The 21855-nt window shown below is 31.5% G+C and overlaps 1 protein-coding gene across 21 annotated transcripts in view; it reads right to left on the bottom strand.

Moving 5' to 3' along the window:
* The window catches only part of LOC145291308 (centrosomal protein of 162 kDa-like), a 927819-nt gene that overhangs the window by 88171 nt on the left and 817793 nt on the right, over positions 1–21855 (bottom strand). For all 21 annotated transcript variants that reach the window (XM_080137033.1, XM_080137018.1, XM_080137021.1 and 18 more), the window contains 2 exons: positions 19457–19564; positions 17259–17375 (listed from right to left, as the gene is read on the bottom strand). In XM_080137033.1, the coding sequence (XP_079993159.1) occupies positions 17259–17375; positions 19457–19564 (225 nt within the window). The remainder of the gene's footprint in view (positions 1–17258; positions 17376–19456; positions 19565–21855) is intronic.

Raw genomic sequence — 21855 nt, 5'->3', positions numbered from 1 at the left:
TCTATTTTGTAGCAATGTCCATGTGTTTTCTATTTTGTAACCATTTCCAAGAGTTTTCTATTTTGTTACCATTTCCATGCGTTTTCTATTTTGTAACCATTTCCATGAGTTTTCTATTTTGTAACCATTTCCATGAGTTTTCTATTTTGTAGCCATGTCCATGGGTGTTCTATTTTGTAACCATTTCCAAGAGTTTTCTATTTTGTAACCATTTCAATGAGTTTTCTATTTTGTAACCATTTCCATGAGTTTTCTATTTTGTAACCATTTCCATGAGTTTTCTATTTTGTAACCATTTCCATGTGTTTTCTATTTTGTAGCCATTTGCATGTGTTTTCTATTTTGTAACCATTATCATGTGTTTTCTATTTTGCAACCATTTCCAAGAGTGTTCTATTTTGTAACCATTTCCATCTGTTTTCTGTTTTCTAACCATGTCCGTGAGGTTTCTATTTTGTAACCATTTCCATGTGTTTTCTATTTTGTAACCATTCCCATGTGTTTTCTATTTTGTAACCATTCCCATGTGTTTACTATTTTGTAGCCATGTCTATGTGTTTTCAATTTTCTAACCATGTCCATGAGTTTTCTATTTTGTAACCATTTCCATGAGTTTTCTATTTTGTAACCATTTCCATGTGTTTTCTATTTTGTAACCATTTCCATGTGTTTTCCATGTTGTAACCATTTCCATGCGTTTTCTATTTTGTAACCATTTCCATGTGTTTCCTATTTTGTAGCCATGTCAATGTGTTTTCTATTTTGTAATAATTTCCATGAGTTTTCTATTTTGTAACCATGTCCATGAGGTTTCTATTGTGTAACCATTTCCATGTGTTTTCTATTTTGTAACAATTTCCAAGAGTTTTCTATTTTGTAACCATTTCCATGAGCTCTCTATTTTGTAGCCATGGTCATGTGTTTTCTATTTTGTAACCATTTCCATGTGTTTTCTATTTTGTAATGATTTCCATGAGTTTTCTATTTTGTGACCATTTCCATGAGTTTTCTATTTTATAACCATTTCCAAGAGTTTTCTATTTTATAACCATTTCCAAGAGTTTTCTATTTTATAACCATTTCCAAGAGTTTTCTATTTTGTAACCATTTCCATGAGTTTTCTATTTTGTAACCATTTCCATGAGTTTTCTATTTTGTAACCATGTTCATGTGTTTTCTATTTTGTACCCATTTCCAAGAGTTTTCTATTTTGTAACCATTTCCATGAGTTTTCTATGTTGTAACCATTTCCATGAGTTTTCTATTTCATAACCATTTCCATGAGTTTTCTATTTTGTAACCACTTCCATAAGTTTCCTATTTTTTAACCATGTCCGTGAGGTTTCTATTTTGTAACCATTTCCATGTGTTTTCTATTTTGTAGCCATGTCCATTAGTTGTCTATTTTTTAACCATGTCCATGAATTTTCTATGGTGTGAGCATTTCCATGAATTTTCTATTTTATAATCATTTCCAAGAGTTTTCTATTTTGTAACCATTTCCATGAGTTTTCTATTTTGTAACCATTTCCAAGAGTTTTCTATTTTGTAACCATTTCCATGAGTGTTCTATTTTGTAGCCATGTCCATGAGTTTTCTATTTTGTAGCCATGTCCATGAGTTTTCTATTTTGTAACCATGTCCATGTGTTTTCTATTTAGTAACCATGTCAATGTGTTTTCTATTTTGTAACTATTTCCAAGAGTTTTCTATTTTGTAGCCATGTCAATGTGTTTTCTATTTTGTAACCACTTCCATTAGTTTTCTATTTTGTAGCCATGTCCATGTGTTTTCTAGTTTGTAACCATTTCCACGAGTTTCCAATTTTGTAACCATTTCGATGTGTTTTCTATTTTGTAACCATTTCCATGTGTATCTATTTTGTAACCATGTCAATGAGTGTTCTATTTCGTAACCATTTCAATGAGTCTTCTATTTTCTAACAATTTTCATGAGTTTTCTATTTTATAACCATTTCCATGTGTTTTCTATTTCGTAACCATTTCCATGAGTGTTCTATTTTGTAACCATTTCAATGAGTTTTCTATTTTGTAATCATTTCCATGAGTTTTCTATTTTGTAACCATGTCCATGAGTTTTCTATTTTGTAACCATGTCCATGAGTTTTCTATTTTGTAACCATTTCCATGAGTTTTTTATTTTTAACCATTTCCATGAGTTTTCTATTTTGTAACCATTTCCACGAGTTTTCTATTTTGCAGCAATGTTTATGTGTTTTCAATTTGTAACTATGTCCATGAGTTATCTATTTTGTAACCATTTCCTTGAGTTTTCTATTTTGTAACCATGTCCATGTGTTTTCTATTTTGTAACAATTTCCATGTGTTTTCAATTTTGTAACAATTTCTATGTGTTTTCTATTTTATAACCATTTCCATGTGTTTTCTATTTTGTAACCATGTCCATGAGTTTTCTATTTTGTAACGATGACCATGAGTTTTTATTTTGTAACCATTTCGATCTGTTTTCTATTTTTTAACCATGTCCATGAGTTTTCTATTTTGTAACATTGTCAATGAGATTTCTATTTTGTAACCATTTCCATTAGTTTTCTATTTTGTAACCATTTCCATGAGTTTTCTATTTTGTAAACATGTCTATGAGGTTTCTATTTTGTACCAATGTCAATGAGGTTTCTATTTTGTAACCATGTCCATGAGGTTTCAATTTTGTAACAATCTCCATGGATTTTCTACTTAATAACCATTTCCATGAGTTTTTTATTTTGTAACCATTTCCATGTGTTTTCTATTTTGTAACCATTCCCATGTGTTATCTATTTTGTAACCATTTCCATGAGTTTTCTATTTTGTAACCATTTCCATGAGTTTCCTATTTTGTAACCATGTCCATGTGTTTTCTTTTTTGTAACCATGTCCATGTGTTTTCTTTTTTGTAACCATGTTTATGTGTTTTCTATTTTGTAACCATTTCCAAGTGTTTTCTATTTTGTAAGAATTTCCATGTGTTTTCTATTTTGTAACCATGTCCATGAGTTTTCTATTTTGTAATCATTTCCATGAGTTTTCTATTTTTTAAACATTTCCATGAGTTTTCTATTTTGTAGCAATGTCCATGTGTTTTCTATTTTGTAACCATTTCCAAGAGTTTTCTATTTTGTTACCATTTCCATGCGTTTTCTATTTTGTAACCATTTCCATGAGTTTTCTATTTTGTAACCATTTCCATGAGTTTTCTATTTTGTAGCCATGTCCATGGGTGTTCTATTTTGTAACCATTTCCAAGAGTTTTCTATTTTGTAACCATTTCAATGAGTTTTCTATTTTGTAACCATTTCCATGAGTTTTCTATTTTGTAACCATTTCCATGAGTTTTCTATTTTGTAACCATTTCCATGTGTTTTCTATTTTGTAGCCATTTGCATGTGTTTTCTATTTTGTAACCATTCCCATGTGTTTACTATTTTGTAGCCATGTCTATGTGTTTTCAATTTTCTAACCATGTCCATGAGTTTTCTATTTTGTAACCATTTCCATGAGTTTTCTATTTTGTAACCATTTCCATGTGTTTTCTATTTTGTAACCATTTCCATGTGTTTTCCATGTTGTAACCATTTCCATGTGTTTTCTATTTTGTAACCATTTCCATGTGTTTCCTATTTTGTAGCCATGTCAATGTGTTTTCTATTTTGTAATAATTTCCATGAGTTTTCTATTTGGTAACCATGTCCATGAGGTTTCTATTGTGTAACCATTTCCATGTGTTTTCTATTTTGTAACAATTTCCAAGAGTTTTCTATTTTGTAACCATTTCCATGAGCTCTCTATTTTGTAGCCATGGTCATGTGTTTCTATTTTGTAACCATTTCCATGTGTTTTCTATTTTGTAATGATTTCCATGAGTTTTCTATTTTGTGACCATTTCCATGAGTTTTCTATTTTATAACCATTTCCAAGAGTTTTCTATTTTATAACCATTTCCAAGAGTTTTCTATTTTGTAACCATTTCCATGAGTTTTCTATTTTGTAACCATTTCCATGAGTTTTCTATTTTGTAACCATGTTCATGTGTTTTCTATTTTGTACCCATTTCCAAGAGTTTTCTATTTTGTAACCATTTCCATGAGTTTTCTATGTTGTAACCATTTCCATGAGTTTTCTATTTCATAACCATTTCCATGAGTTTTCTATTTTGTAACCACTTCCATAAGTTTCCTATTTTTTAACCATGTCCGTGAGGTTTCTATTTTGTAACCATTTCCATGTGTTTTCTATTTTGTAGCCATGTCCATTAGTTGTCTATTTTTTAACCATGTCCATGAATTTTCTATGGTGTGAGCATTTCCATGAATTTTCTATTTTATAATCATTTCCAAGAGTTTTCTATTTTGTAACCATTTCCATGAGTTTTCTATTTTGTAACCATTTCCAAGAGTTTTCTATTTTGTAACCATTTCCATGAGTGTTCTATTTTGTAACCATGTCCATGCGTTTTCTATTTTGTAACCATTTCCCTGAGTTTTCTATTTCATAACCATTTCTAAGAGTTTTCTATTTTGTAGCCATTTCCATGAGTTTTCTATTTTGTAACCATTTCCATGAGTTTTCTATTTTGTAATCATTTCCATGAGTTTTCTATTTTGTAACCATGTTCATGTCTTTTCTATTTTGTAACTATTTCCATGAGTTTTCTATTTTGTAACCATTTCCATGAGTTTTCTATTTTGTAACCATTTCCATGTGTTTTCTATTTTGTAACCATTTCCATGTGTTTTCTATTTTGTAAAGATTTCCATGAGTTTTCTATTTTGTAACCATTTCCATGTGTTTTCTGTTTTCTAACCATTTCCATGTGTTTTCTATTTTGTAACCATGTCCATGGGGTTTCTATTTTGTAACCATTTCCATGTGTTTTCTATTTTGTAACCATTTCCATGAGTTTTCTATTTTGTAACCATGTCCATGTGTTTTCTATTTTGTAACCATGTCTATGAGGTTTCTGTTTTGTAACCATGTCCATGAGATTTCTTTTTTGTAACCATTTCCAGTAGTTTTCTATTTCATAACCATTTCCATGTGTTTTCTATTTTGTAACCATTTCCATGTGTTTTCTATTTTGTAGCCTTGTCCATGTGTGTTCTATTTTTAACTATTTCCATGAGTTTTCTATTTTGTAACCATGTCCATGAGTTTTCTTTTTTGTAACCATTTCCATGTGTTTTCTATTTTGTAACCATTTACTTGTGTTTTCTATTTTGTACTAGATGATAGTACCCTGGTGATAGCAGATTGTTTCTAACATCTAGAAGATAAAAGTTCACTTGTTAGATGATAATTCTATATAGCTACATGGGGAGTTTGGCCAAAATTTTTGATAACATCATGTGTTGTCCCTGTCTTCATCCAGGATATAGTGTACAGTAGCAGTGTAAGGAATGACATGACATATAGCAGTGAATACTTGACCTTTTCTTAGTCCTCTCTTGCCCTTATACAGCATAGTGCAGATCCATGATCAGATGGATATGCAATTTTTAAATTAGACCAAATCCAACACATCAGGTCAGAGAATTTGATGAATGCATGATACTTGCTGAGCATGGGGTTTATCCTAAAGACAAATGAATTATATTGCTAGTACACACATTAAACTCTCGTCCTCTTTGAAGTCACCTTACTCAGCTGCAATGAAATTTTCATCCTTCTGGATAGACCATTGCAAAAGCATGAATGTTTAAAACATTATTTGGTATTGGTTAATCATGCCAACTGCAACTGCACAAGATCGAACAGTGATCCACGCCCGTTTTCATGGCTTCATATCATTTGTGAGGCAAATGGGTTAATGTTTAAAACATTCACGCTTTTGCAATGGTTTATCCAGAAGGATGAAAATTCCATTGCAGCTGAGTAAGGTGACTTCAAAGAGGACGAGAGTTTCATGTGTATACTAGCAATATAATTCATTCGTCTTTAGGATAAACCCCATGCAAAAATATTGACCAGCCAAGGAAAACTTGGAAGCAAGTGATTGGACAAGACCACAGCACAGTGGAATTTGGAGATTACTGAACCATGAGAGATAGAGAGTGAATTTGTGTAAAATCAGAAATGTCTGGCCTCTTAACAAGGAAAAAATGATGTTAAATGAATAGAAAAAATGAGAAACATCTTAAAATAGCCAAATTAATGTAATGAAAAGTAAAGAACTTTTAAGATATTAGAAAGGTTTTATTCAACATAAAATTCAGCAGGTACAACAACATGGTCGGTAACGAACGACTAAGCTGGGAAAAGGCGCCAATTTCGTTCTATTTGTAAACATCTGGTGCGCATGCGCACTAGCACTCTAAACTCACAACACTCTCCGCCACATTTTATTTATATTTCGGGTTGCAGGTGATCTTCCTTCCCCTTTTTGTTGCTTCTGGAAGAAATTTGAAAACGCCCTTCTTCGAGTCAGACTGTTGCTGCTGCTCTTCTATTTCTAAACACTTTGTTTTGTCGACTGAAGAGAAAGATTCTCCATTTGGTGAGGTATTATTCTTTGGGGTCTCCTGTTGATCAATCAACTCTGGTTCGCAGATGTTTGATGGAGTAGTAGAATCTGGTGATGTACCATGATCAGGGGAGACAGGAGATTCCAAGTTTGTAGAGGAGGGGTCAGTGACAGGAGTGGGGGCTAGGTCTTCTGTTGAGACTGTTGACTGACGGCCGTCAGGGAAACGAATTCTGGCAAAATTGGGAGTTGCAGATATATCTACTGGTTCCACTAGGGCATCTGACTTGTGTTGGCAGACAAACTTCCTAAGGAGGGCCGGTCCTCCTTGCAGCCACTCGGGTAAGGTATATCCGGTGCCCGACCTTCTGGAAAAGTTAAAGATTCTCTCGTGTGGGGTTGAGTTAGTTGCTGTACAAAGTAGCGATCGAATAGAGTGCAAAGCTATGTCGAGTACTTCATGCCAGTGACGTTCATCCAATTGCCTGGTTTTGAGTGCAAGTTTGATCGTTTTCCAAATTGTGCCATTTACTCTTTCACATTGTCCATTGCCGATTGGATGGTATGGAGTTGAGTGGGTAATCACAACTCCATGTTGCCAGAGAAACTCTTTTAGTTCACATGAAATAAACTGACTTCCTCGATCACTATGGATGGAATCTGGGCAGCCAAAAAAGGTAAATAAATTCTGGAGACAATTTATAACAGTTTTTGTTGATATGTCCTACATGGATAGACAAAAGGATAGCATGAATATTGATCTACAATCACGACATAAGCGTCGCATGGTCGTTGACTATTCTGCAACTATAAATCGGTTTACACTTTTGGATGCTTTTCCGCTTCCCAAAATTTCGGATATCATACGCCAACTATCACAGTACAAAATTTTCAATAAGTTGGACCTGAAGTCTGCATATTATCAATGCCCTATACGTAGAGACGAGAGAATTTACACAGCATTTGAAGCTGACGGAGGACTATACGAGTTTTCTAGGTTACCTTTTGGGCTAACGAACTCAGTAGCTGTGTTTCAACGTATTATGCATAATCTGATTCAAGAACATGAACTCCAAGGTACATTTGCCTACATTGATGACATTGTCATCGGAGGAAAAACTAATAAAGAATTAAATGAAAATATGGAAGCTTTTAGAAAGGTTATCAACCGTCTTAACTTGCAACTAAACCCTGTAAAATGTGGCGGAGAGTGTTGTGAGCTTAGAGCGCTAGTGCGCATGCGCACCAGATGTTTACAAATAGAACGAAATTGGCATCTGGTGAAGTGAGTCGCCTGATTATTTCTGGAAACAGCAGCACATTCATTAGTTAGTTCCAGACTAGAGTTATTTTCAGATTCATCTGCATGAATAGATGCCTTTGCTACAATTGATGTGTCATAAGCTGCTGCATTATGTTGGGCCATTTCTAGACTTCGTGCAGTTGCTACGGCATGATCTAGGTTAATTTCAAAACTTTCAAGTAATCTCTGCCTAATAGTTGAGGAAGTGAGACCTGTGATAAATGCGTCATGTATCACTAGCTCCGCATGTTGAGAGGCAGTAACATCTTCAAATTTACAATCCTTAGAAAGATTCTTTAGTTTTAGGAGAAACTGATCAATAGATTCACCTTGATTTTGTTTCCTAGTGGCGAGAAGGTGACGAGCAAACACAGAATTTACCCGTTTTACATAGGTTGCTTGAAGGATGCTAATAGCCCTCTTGAATGTTGAACAGTGAGATATAAGAGAATAGACCTTCGGTGAGATGAAATTAATCAGAATACTTAACTTATTCGGAGGATTTTGAGGATGAACGGCTGTGAGAGAGTCGATGCAGTTGATGAGGGTACGATACCAATGATTCCATTCGTCAGCGGTTGTATCTGACGATCCTTCGAATTTACCAGGTCTCAGTATAGCATCCATTGTTGCTGTTAATTTTTAATTTTATGTTGAATAAATTGTAATGAAAATAAAGACCTTTTAAGATATTAGAAAGGTTTTATCCAACATAAAATTCAGCAGGTACAACAACATGGTCGGTAACGAACGACTAAGCTGGGAAAAGGTGCCAATTTTGTTCTATTTGTAAACATCTGGTGCGCATGCGCACTAGCGCTCTAAACTTACAACAATTAATATTAGCTGAAAGATTTTTGATTATATATGTTGAAATAACTTCAGTTGTCGACTTTTTCTTTCCAAAAAATATCAATTTGTTCTTGCAACAATTGCTTCCTGGTAGTGGTTAAACAAAATGCCTATTGACTTCATTTCCTCCCTTTCTCCCCTCTTCCACTTCTCATACCATTTTTATCCATTTTTCCCTCATCACATGACCTGTAAACATCTGACTCGGGTTACGTATAAAAGCTCAATAAATCTTCATGGCATCTCTCTTTCAGATCCCACCTAGATGTAAGTTTGTTAGTATTGTCATTTTTACGTATGGCAATACATGGGTGCTTGCTTCTTTGATGACTATCACACACCTCCTTGATCTCATGATCACAGAGTGCATTGTGGGGTTGGTCTTTTATTCTGCTTGCTTCTGCGAAGAGGCACATTAATCATGTCTGGTTCTGTTTCTGGTTTGTCAAGCAAACTATAGCCAATGCTCTCTGGTGGAAGGGGTTCACTGATCGCGTTTGTCAGCAGCTCATCACTTGATGATTCATCGCCCTCCTCTGTAGTTGTGTGATGTTTCTCAGCAGCTGGGCGGAGATCACACACATGGCGTAGAGTTTCATGAACTAGGACCGACTGCTGGCTGATCACCCCAGATATTCATCCTCGTTTGAACTTGGTGGTCACCGGTTTTCTGAGGATCTCACCCAGACTGGTCCCCTATCACATTGTGTGTTCCCTCGTCGACCGGCTGTGTAGTGTCAATACCCTTTATTCTGATGCAGTAGGTGTGTATAGCATTGGCAGGCACTGTTGTAGGTGACTTCCCATCCTTTGGCATGATGTTATAACAATATGTGACCTCTGTAATGGTACATTGCTTCCTGGCAGCAATTCTCTTAATGTTGCAATGGCTCCTTTCAGCAATGGCATTTCCTGATGGCACATGAGTATATTGCAATTGTAGTCAGCACTCCATTCATCTAACAACTGCCGAACTTATTGGCTGCAAAAAGTGGCATCGTTGTTCGTCAAGACCTATTTCAGTGCACCTTGCTCAGAAAAGATGGATGATAATTGGTGAACAACATTTGCCGAGTCTGGCCTAGTCATTTGTCACCATACTGCAAACGTGTAGGTCCACAATCAATAAGAGTTAAAAAAGGCTTATCACTGTAATAGGTAATATTACTCACCACCCGTTGCCATATGTCCTTAACTTCTAATTGCCATTTCTGCCATTGCTTTGGTACAGGATCAACAGACTGACATGCCTCACAGTGCTTGACAATCTGCTTGACATCAACCATTGTTACTGCTGGGTCCACACACCTCGCAAAATACAAAATATCTCTTGATACTTGAATATCCGCTCTGTGCACGAATCTCCTTTATTTGGTATTGGTTAATCATGCCAACTGCAACTGCACAAGATTGAACAGTGATCCACGCCCGTTTTCATGGTTTCATATCATTTGTGAGGCAAATGGGTTAATTGGTCGGCACAATTACAGCGTGATGCTACCAGCTTTACACTCACAGATAGCCCGTACTCAGAGACCAGACTCTTCAGCTTGTCTAGTCTTCGCCGGATCAACATTTCACTAAGGCCGCCTTAGTACGGATTCTGATTTGTCTTGAAAGTGTGTCAGGCATCCAGTGGCAGACGCAGATAAATTCTGTGTGCAACTTTTTCATCTCCATTGCCAGATTTATACCTTTTACAACAGCGTTCAATTCAGCAGGTTCATGTGTTGAGCGTTGCCTACAGGCCGCAGCCAACATGCGTCATCAAACACATTTTCTCTTTGCTCTAATGAGACTCCCAACGCTAATAAACTGGCGTCGACCCACACATTTACGTCGTCACCATCGACACACCACTCCCCATTGGCAGGGTCCTTCTCATTCACTCTCTCCAGAGTTTCCATTATTATTAGAGTTAGGAGGGTATCATCAGGTACATCATTCCAATCTGTGGTCACCAAATTCACTTTACATTTAATAACATTCACAGCTGCACAAAGTTAGCCACAGGCTGGTAAGTGACCAACAAGTTTTCCACACAAGAAAAAAAACTATCTGCCGTGTTATAACGTCAGAGATGCCTGGAATCCCTCTGCCATGCCTCAATCGTAGGATGTCTTCTTTCTCAAAAATGTCCAACTTGTCAGAAATTTAATTTCTTTCCTTCTTTATCTCTTTCCTTCCCTTTCTTGTTTTTTTTTTGTGTTGCATTAAGCTGCTTGCTGATGACTTAAGATCACGCCATCCGTCATGACGTTTGATTGGCTAAGCCTTTTTTGACAAGAAATTGAAGAGCGAACAACCAGTTTCAGACAAAAATTGATGCATGTAACACATCGTTACAAAAGTCTCGAGGAACTCAGACAATACCAGTCTTTAAAATGGAAATGCATTTCATTATTCAGATGAACGAATAATGAAGGTATGCTGGAGTGTTCCAGGAAGATGTTCCGAAAAGGAGACCAAGCTGTAGTTCCTTGGTAATGCGAAGAGAAAGAGAAAATCGATCTTTTTCAAGTTAGAATCTGATTGTGGAAAGCGATGCATGTGCAGCAATTTAAATATCACCTACAAAGCAGTCGAGATGAAAGCTGAATTATGGTCTTTGTCGTGGTGCTATACAGGATATACCTACTGAAGAGTTTTTTGCAGACTAAGGATTTTACCTAATCAGTGCTTGTACTCGGATTAATTCCTTCATCGAAAATGAACTTTGAAAGAGTTAAAGGATTATGCGTCTTCGGAAAAGGTGAAGAGGATATATATATATAAGATACACATATAAAGAAAAAAAGATGATTATTGAACGATAACCACGCAGTAAGTTTCTATATCTTTCAAAACCTCTAATTTCTGATTTCTCTCTCGTTTGTTAAATTAAGCTTTGCGCTTGCCCAAAGGACAATTCTAGGCAGCTACTTTACAGTCGAACTGATGAACATCTGAACTTGAGTATATTTTGATAATTGAACTTTGCAGCTTTGCTGTTTTCCTTTCTCCCAACCCTCTGTGATCTTTTCTCCCTAATAAATGTTAATGCTTTCATGTTCTTAAAGTATCTCTTTGTGATTCTTTTAAGTCCTGTTAGTATTGCATGCTATTTCCTTTGTGTTTTCTTTAAAGCTTAATTGACGTACACCTTGTGGGATAACCTTCGCGGGACGTAGCGAATAAATTTCCCACAAACTCCAATATGTTTGCTCCCTCTTTCAAACGTTCAGGATCCTTGCACTCCAGGCCGAACTGAGTTAATTTTTCTCTGACACACGATGCAGACTGTACCTCATTGATGTACACATCGTCAATGTAGACTGATGCTGCATCCTCAATGGTCTTCATAATCTGCGGTGCCACATTCAGAACAAAGCTAAGTCATGTCAAGTAGAACTTCTAACCCCAAACCACATTGTCTGGAATGGCCACAACATCTCATCCACTCGCACCTGCAAATATGGCTTCTGCAAATCTAATATTGACACATTAGGCCTTTCTGGTGCCTTTCTCTTAGTTGGCTGGCGCACATATCGTCATCAGCAGTGTAAGCCTCAATATGCTTGTTGAGTTCACGATAATCCAGCACCTGTCTTACTTTCAAGTTATTATGCTGACCCACTGCCATTAAGAGTATCAGACCTTTGAGAGGTCCAAGCTTATAGTCAGGGTAGGGAATCAACCATCCATCTCAGGTCCACACCTCATGCTCTTGCTCGTATTCATTATGAGCTTTGTCAGATAGAGGTTACTTTGCAATGCCATTCTTAAGTTTGGTTGGTGCCCTTCCCTCAGTCCACTTCCATGATGCAGTCCAGGCCTTCTGATGATGGTTGTAGTCTACCTTGAAATCAGGCTGATCGATGTAGATCACAGCACACACTGGTGTTTCCAAAAAGCACATGGTCCCAATGACAATTCTCCCCAGTGCCTTAATGGCATCATATCCTAGCTATAAGTCGAACCTTAGCAAATCCCCTTGCGTCGCCAACACATTGATTTCACAGCCACACCGGAGTCCATATGGATCTTCATGGTTCTGGCTCCACAGCATGCTTGCTTCTCGCCGCCTATCGTGATAACTTTGATGTTCTTATTCCAGGTTCGACACAGTTTGGCACTCACTATGGTATGTGAGCAGCCTGAGTCAAGGAGTGCTGAACCAGGCACTTGGTGTACATATATAGTCATTGTTGGTTGCGCCTTGCTTATATCTTGTCTGGGAAGCAGCGCGGCACTGATGTCCTGTCCTCTAATGTGTTTTCCACACAGTTTTGGGCTAGGTGTCTAATACTAACACACTGGAAACCGCACGTGTCTTGCCCCCTGTCAGTGCAACTTTTTACGAAATAACCCCACCGGCTGCAGTGGAAACATGTCCCATTGGTGGCCGGGTTCAGACTAGGTGTCTCCCCTGTACTATTCTTTACACAGGTTGGAAGGGCGGCTAAAAACGCATCTGTCTGTTTTGATACTTCACCACCAAACAGAATTGCAAGTTGTTTTAGCTCTGTAAAAAAAAACATCCACAGTTTTTCCTGACATGAGTCTTCTAGAAGCGCTTTTCTCATAAGCTGTACATGGATCCATGACAAATGCCATGTACAGTGCATTTTTAATTGCCATTAAATTAGTCTTCTCGGAAGCACTAAGTTGTTGATATACACTCAATGTGTCTCCAGCCAATCTCAAGGAAATCACCATGTGTATCTTTTTTACAAAACAGAGGTTGCACGTCAACTCAACCCTTTGACTCAGTCAACAACAGAAGTGGACTCATCAAATTCAGGTGTCAGCATCAAATCAAATTTTGATTTAGTCATTGTTTTTTATAAATATATTTAATATAAATAAATTTTTATAAATAGTAATAAGTAAATAAATTTTTTATAAATATATTTAATATAAATAAATTTTTATAAATAGTAATAAGTAAATAAATTTTTTACAAATATATTTAATATAAATAAATTTTTATAAATAGTAATAAGTAAATAAATTTTTTACAAATATATTTAATATAAATAAATTTTTATAAATAGTAATAAGTAAATAAATTTTTTATAAATATATTTAATATAAATAAATTTTTATAAATAGTAATAAGTAAATAAATTTTTTATAAATATATTTAATATAAATAAATTTTTATAAATAGTAATAAGTAAATAAATTTTTTACAAATATATTTAATATAAATAAATTTTTACAAATAGTAATAAGTAAATAAATTTTGTATAAACATATTTATATTAATACATTTTTTATAAATATATTTTATATAAATAAATTTTTTATAACTATATTTTATAAAAATAAACTTTTATAAATAGTAATAAGTAAATATTTTTTTATAAATATATTTTATATAAATACATTTTTATAAATAGTAATAATTAAATAAATTTAAAAAAATATATTTTATATAAATAAATTTTTATAATTAGTAATAAGTAAATAAATTTTTTATAACTATATTTTATATAAATAAATTTTTATAAATAGTAATAATTATATAAATGTTTTAAAAATATATTTTATATAAATAAATTTTTATAATTAGTAATAAGTAAATAATTTTTTTATAAATATATTTTATATAAATAAATATTTTATAGATATGTTTTATATAAATAAAATTTATAAATAGTAAGGAGTAAATAAATTTTTTATATTTAAACTTTTTGTATAAATAAATTTGTCATAAATATATTTTATATAAATAATTTTTTTATAAATATATTTTATATATTTTTTTTATAAATATATTTAATATAAATAAATTTTTATAAATAGTAATAAGTAAATAAATTTTTTATAAATATATTTTATATAAATAAATTCGAAAAATTCCAGCAAAAACCTATCAGGCAGCCGTGGTTCTCTCCAGAATGTGCTGCTGCCATTGTGCATTGAAGTCATTTTTTCCATTGCTTCCAACATAATAGATGTACTAAGACTAAAGCCGGTTTCAAAACTGCCAGCAACCACTGTAAAAAAGTAATAAAGAACGCAAGAGAGTTGTATGCTCAGTCCGTCAAATCCAAAGTAGCTGAGCAGCGGCTTGGTTCCCACCAGTTTTGGCAAATAGCAAACAGAATTTTGAACAGAAGCGTGTGCTGTATCCCAACTCTCATAAATGGACCTGAGGTAATCTCATCAGCATCAGACAAAGCCAAACTCTTTTCCAAGAACTTTGCAGCTAATTCTACCCTTTGCGACCAAGGCTTCCAACCTCCAATATTTCCTCCTGTATCAGAAAACATGCTATGTGATATACAAATATCTGTACGTGATGTTGCCAAGCTAATCAAAAACCTTGATTCCAGTAAAGCAACCGGCCCTGACGGTATTCCAATTATAGTACTCAAAAGACTTTCATTTTGGGGAGGCCTCATGTTTTGACAAGCTCCTGGGCTTGACCATTACTCCTGATCTTAAATGGAACACATACATTAAATCCGTTGCCAAGGCCGCTGGAAAAATGGTGGGATCCTTCTATTGATCCAGTAGATATCTCACTGCTGATGCAATTCTCTATCTATATAAGAGCCAGGTACATCCAAGGATGGAGTACTGTTGCCACATCTGGGCAGGAGTTGCTAGAAAGGACTTATCCTGCCTTGATAGAGTTCAAAATAGACTTTGTAGGCTTGTGGGGGATGTCCTTTTCTCTTCCCCGCAACCTCTATCTCACAGAAGAGATGTTGCGAGTTTGTCTCTGCTTTATCGTTATTTTCATGGCAGGTGCTTGGCTGAGCTCCATTCTATGGTCTCCCCTTGCCAAACTTTCACAAGAAACACCCGTCTAGCACAAAACACTATCACTAGTTTCCCCCACTCTTTATCTGTGCCTAAACCTAAGTGTAGATTCCATGAGCAAAGCTTCTTTCTTAGAACTGCACGCCTATGGAATTGTCTTCCGTTTTTCTGCTTTCCAGCTGATTACAATATGGTTATCTTACAGTCTAACGTAAACAAGTTCTTGATGAGCCCTTCCATATAAGTTAAACAATTTACCGAATCTCCATTACTAACGGTTACTATATTGTCCAATTTCTACTGTACACTCTTTAACATTTATCCTCGAGTGACCTCCTGGCCTTGATAAGTGGTGATGTCTATGTAAAAATAAATAAATGTTTTATAAATATATTTTATATAAATAAATATTTATAAATATATTTTATATTAATAAATATTTATAAATATATTTTATATCAATAAATATTTATAAATATATTTAATATAAATAAATTTTTATAAATATATTTAATATAAATAAATTTTTATAAATAGTAATAAGTAAATAAATTTTTATAAATATATTTATATAAATAATTTTTTTATAAATATATTTAATATAAATAAATTTTTATAAATAGTAATAAGTAAATAATTTTTTTATAAATATATTTCATATAAATAAATTTTTATAAATAGTAATAAGTAAATAAATTTTAAAAAAATATATTTTATATATATAAATTTTTTATAAATACATTTTATATAAATAAATTTTATATAAATAAATTTTTTATAACTATATTTTATATAAATAAATTTTTTATAACTATATCTTATATAAATAAATTTTTATAAATAATAATAAGTAAATAAATTGAAGGAAAATAAAGTGATTGAAAAAACTTTATAGGGAAAGAAAACGGTGCTGTTAGCAACAGTCAGCTGGAAGCAGCTAAAAAATGACCGAAAATAGCTTATTGAAATAATTTCTGTTGTTGATTTTTCCTTTCCAAAAAATTAAATTCGTTCTTGCAACAGTTGCTTCCTGGTAGTGGTTAAACAAAATGCCTGTTAACTTCATTTCCTTTCTTTCTCCCCTCTTCCACTTCTCACACTATTTTTACTCCCCCCCCCCATCACATGACCTGTAAACATGAGACTCAGGTTTGGTATAAAAGCTCAATCAATGTTCGTGGCATCTCTCTTTCAGATCCCACCTGAAGATAAGTTCATTATTATTGTCATTTTTATGTACAGCCACATAAGGCACAAACACGTGGGCGCTTTCTTCTTTTATGATGATCACAATATATGCCAGGAAAAATGTCTCTCTGTCCTCACCTATCACTAAAACAAAACTGACACTTATTTCAACTTGTTTTCAGTCATTCTTATTTATATCAAGGATTTAATATTAGTTTTATAAATGTTTATTTATCCGTAATTTTATTATATTAAAGATATTTATACATAAGCAATATTTTCATGGGATTTTGCTTTTAAACTTGTATCAATCCAGAAAGAATTTTCTATATTCTTTAAATTTTCGTAATATTCGTAAACAATTTTAATTTTCACTTCATTTTTTTTAATAGCACATTAAGCAAAGAATAAATTGTGCTAATGAGAAATGTAAATTAATTTTATTCGATCGAATTCTATTCAAGCAAAAATAAATTGTATTAAATTCTTAAACATTGCTGAATTTTATGAATAATCTATCAACTTAAATTTACAAATTTAATTAAATGTAAAAATAATAAATTATTCATTTATTTTTATAAAATATGTGTAGGCACCTATTACAAAAATGAGCATGCATTTAATGGATATTCTTTAATTATTGAAAAATAATAAAAAGTTTGATGGAATTTTTTCTTACTTGTTGGGCATCAATTTTACTTAAAAGTTCCGGAATTTGACTTGTAGAATTTCGTAAAGTTTGCTCTGTTAAAATCTGTTGAAGTTCTTGCTGGTGAGAAAGTTTCAGCATATCAATCTATGGAAACAGCAAAAACATATAAATTATGATAAAAAGCAGAAATGAAAATAATATACCATTGCTATAAAATTTGTAATCATAAGAATTCCTATATTTTTTTAAAGCACTGTTATCATTATTAATTTTAAATACTATTGTTTTATTTACATTGTTTGCTAATTATTAGTGATCACATCAATTAGTAATCATTTGGTTGAATTATGTTCATATAGGGTGTCTGCATGAAAATCTAATATATAAAAGGCTGTCTGTCTGTCTCCATAGTTTCAAACTGTATCTATTCCGAAACTAAAAGTCACAGAGTAGCGCTAGAAACCTCAAATGATTGGATTTTTTATGAACTGTTCTTTTATGGGTCTTTTAGTTGGTTAAAATAGTTTTTAAGGGGTCAAAAATGAGTCAAAATTAAAAAAAATCATTATATATTTTGTACATTCATCTTAGTTTATTTTTAGTTTTTAATCAGTTTATATATGTGTCACATTAGTACAGTGGTAGTGTCACTAATGTTGAATGTTACAGGTTTGCTTTCAGTTTCGATTCTAGCTGATGGCACCAAAATACTTTTTTTCTCTCTTAAAATCACGACTATAATAATATATACAAAATCTAAACAAATATCATATTTAAGCCTATTTTATGACAGTGCAAAGCCCTTCTGCTAGTATTTTATAAAAATCAAAAATTGCTATGGTACATAATGTTATGGTAATGTAAATAATTCCAATAATTTAAAACAAAGTAAAATATAAGAGATACTGAATGCAATGAATCAAAGAAAAGACTTTAATTTAAAGGTGAGGGATAACAAAAAAAAAAAAAAAAAAGAAAGGAAAAATAGAGAAAGAACCAAATCAAAAATGAAAAGAAGAAAAAGTTAGCTACCATTGACATATATGAACAATTCATAGCTAAACAATGGTAATGAAAGGGTAAAAAAAAGATATAAATACACTTTAAAGAGAAGAAAAGAAAAATAAACATTAGCTTAAGAGAGATATCAGCCAACATAACTTTCTGTAGGTATCTGTAAGCTAATATAACTTACAGAAAAAAAAAATGGGAATTTCTCTGACACGTAACAGTTAATTTCAAAAATCACACTAGAATCTTCGGGTTCATATGATATGATGATTTTACATCAAGTGACTATAAACAATTGTTACTTTTTATATAATTAGCAAATATTTTATTTCTAGGCAGGGAGAATTATAGAATTGTGAAAAAAACTACATACAATCTGTGTTAAAGCAAAATAAATTGTTTTGGACTATTGAAATAATTTCCAATGAGAGACTTAAAGTTTGAAGTTATCTCTAGGACATTTTATTTTTTATCAAGTTGTTAATCATCAATATTTCTAGTTTGAAAATGCATTGTTAGATTGTAAAAATAAGAAGTCCAATTAAATGAGACAACTCTGCAGAGCATGAATCACATATGCTTCTATTATAAAAATTATATTGATATAAATAAAACAGTAGATGTGTGTGTGTAAATATTTAACCGATAAACTCTTATCTGATCTGATAACACTGAAATTAACAGGAAATAGTAATCAAATACCAAGGATGATTTATAGCAAGTAAAATCTTTATTTAGATCGATGAATAACGCATACAGAAATATGTCAGGAAGTTGAAATGAAAAATGTTCATTTCAACTGGCTGACATATTTTTATTAGTTTTATACATGTACAATTTAATCATAACTAGATGTGGTTTCATTTTAAATCTTTCTTATCTGTCAGGTTGGCTTAAACGGTAAGTAATGCAGCTAGAACGCTAAATGAGAAAACATGATTGGAGTGCTAGATATTTTGGTTTTGATTCTAGTTAATGGTACCCAAGTTATTTTTTAAAAACTTTGGAAATCAGTACTCTCTCCTTATCTCTCTCATATATATATATATATATATATATATATATATATATGATATTCAATAGAGAATTAGCTCTGTAATAATAAATATGAAATCTGCATATTCAAGCATATTTTTACAACATGGCAAGGCTGGGTACTCCCCACTAGAAAGTAAATAAAATAACATGAAATCAAGTTTTTGTTTTATTCTGACCTGAGTTTTATGCTTTTTTTGTATTTTCCAAAGAGCAGCTTCAGATTCCGCCTTATTCTTGTACAATTCTACTTTTTGCTGTTCAATAGTCAACTGTAGATGATCCAGCTAGAAAAATGAGTCAAAAGAAGAAAAAGATAAAATTAAAGTCTGTATTCAACAATATATGAACACAATTATGATTTTGGTTTGCCTGTTTTACAGTAAATTAACTGTTTAAGTTGTTTAATGTTGAACCCACGCCAGGAACATTTTTTTCTATAAAATAAAACCTCTCTTTGTCTTATAACTTGAGATTAGGTGAATGCAGAGGTTTTCAGAAGTCAATGGAAGTCAGAAAGTCTTCATATAAATATCTATTTTGGACATTTCCCATTGATCTCAGCATCATGTCAGAAAATATGGTAATTAAACAGAAGTTCCAATTTTACTTATAGGATTAATGGATTTCCCAACAGCATTCATGGATGACCAGAATAGATTCAATAAGATTTGAACATGGTATAGCTAATTCCACAGGCCACGACAGTCATCCCCCACCCCCAAACAAATATTCTAACAAAAACGTTTTTTTTACTTTGGATAATTAGAATGAACATGAATCTGCAGCTGAAAATTCTCAAATCATAACCAGAGAAAATTAGAATTCATTCAATTTATAAAGATACCTGCTTTGGAGTTTAGATGAAAGTGTCAAGCATTAGCTGGAGATGTGATTAGATGTGATAGGAAATGATTACATTCCATGGAATTTAACAAAAAGGTGCTTACAAGTTGCAAACTTGTACATAAGGAGGCAGGCATCACTGTTGAATATAGCTCTGGAACACACTCTATTAAACTTAGCTAGTTGAGTGAATCCTGGTCCTTTTTTAATTTTTAACAGTAATGGATATTCTCCAAGATACCCACTCTCTATTTTTATTTTTGCCCCACAACAACAAAGCACTTTCTTTCTTTCTCCTGATGTCTGGAATCAAACTGAATTTCTATTCTACTTTTGATTAATAATTATTTATATTCTACTTTTAAATAAAAATAATTTATATTCTACTTTTGAATAATAATAATTTATATTCTACTTTTGAATAATAATAATAATTTATATTAAACTTTTGAATAAAATATTATTTATATTCTACTTCTGAATAATAATTATTTATATTTTACTTCTGAATAATAATTATTTACATTCTCCTTCTGAATAATAATTATTTATATTTTACTTTGAAATGGTAATTACTTATATTCGACTTTTGAATAATAATTATTATTCAAAAGTAGAATATAAATAATTATTATTCAAAAGTAGAATATAAATAATTATTATTCAAAAATAGAATATAAATAATTATTATTCAAAAGTAGAATATAAATAATTATTATTCAAAAGTAGAATATAAAAATAATTATTCACAGTCGAATATAAATAATTATTATTCAAAAGAAGAATATAAATAATTATTATTCAGAAGTCGAATATAAATATTTATTATTCAAAAGTCGAATATAAATATTTATTATTCAAAAGTCGAATATAAATAATTATTATTCAGAAGTCGAATATAAATATTTATTATTCAAAAGTAGAATATACATAATTATTATTCAAAAGTAGAATATACATAATTATTATTCAAAAGAAGAATATACATAATTATTATTCAAAAGTAGAATATAAATAATTATTATTCAAAAATAGAATATAAATAATTATTATTCAAAAGTAGAATATAAATAATTATTATTCAAAAGTAGAATATAAAAATTATTATTCAAAAGAAGAATATAAATAATTATTATTCAGAAGTCGAATATAAATATTTATTATTCAAAAGTCGAATATAAATATTTATTATTCAAAAGTAGAATATACATAATTATTATTCAAAAGTAGAATATACATAATTATTATTCAAAAGAAGAATATAAATAATTATTATTCAAAAGTCGAATATAAATAATTATTATTCAAAAGAAGAATATAAATAATTATTATTCAAAAGTAGAATATAAATAATTATTATTAAAAAGTCGAATATAAATAATTATTATTCAAAAGTAAAATATAAATAATTATTATTCAAAAGTAGAATATAAATAATTATTATTCAAAAGTAGAATATAAATACTTATTATTCAAAAGAAGAATATAAATAATTATTATTCAATAGTAGAATATAAATAATTATTATTCAAAAGAAAAATATAAATAATTATTATTCAAAAGAAGAATATAATAATTATTAAAAAGTAGAATATAAATAATTATTATTAAAAAGACGAATATAAATAATTATTATTCAAAAGTAGAATATAAATAATTATTATTCAAAAGAAGAATATAAATAATTATTATTCAAAAGTCGAATATAAATAATTATTATTCAAAAGTAGAA

This window comes from Euprymna scolopes, chromosome 12, assembly GCF_053919585.1.
Source record: "Euprymna scolopes isolate OS-2025 chromosome 12, ASM5391958v1, whole genome shotgun sequence".
Classification (NCBI taxonomy): domain Eukaryota; kingdom Metazoa; phylum Mollusca; class Cephalopoda; order Sepiida; family Sepiolidae; genus Euprymna; species Euprymna scolopes.
Note: the sequence above shows the minus strand (reverse complement) of the source record. Positions and strands in the feature narration are given on the sequence as shown.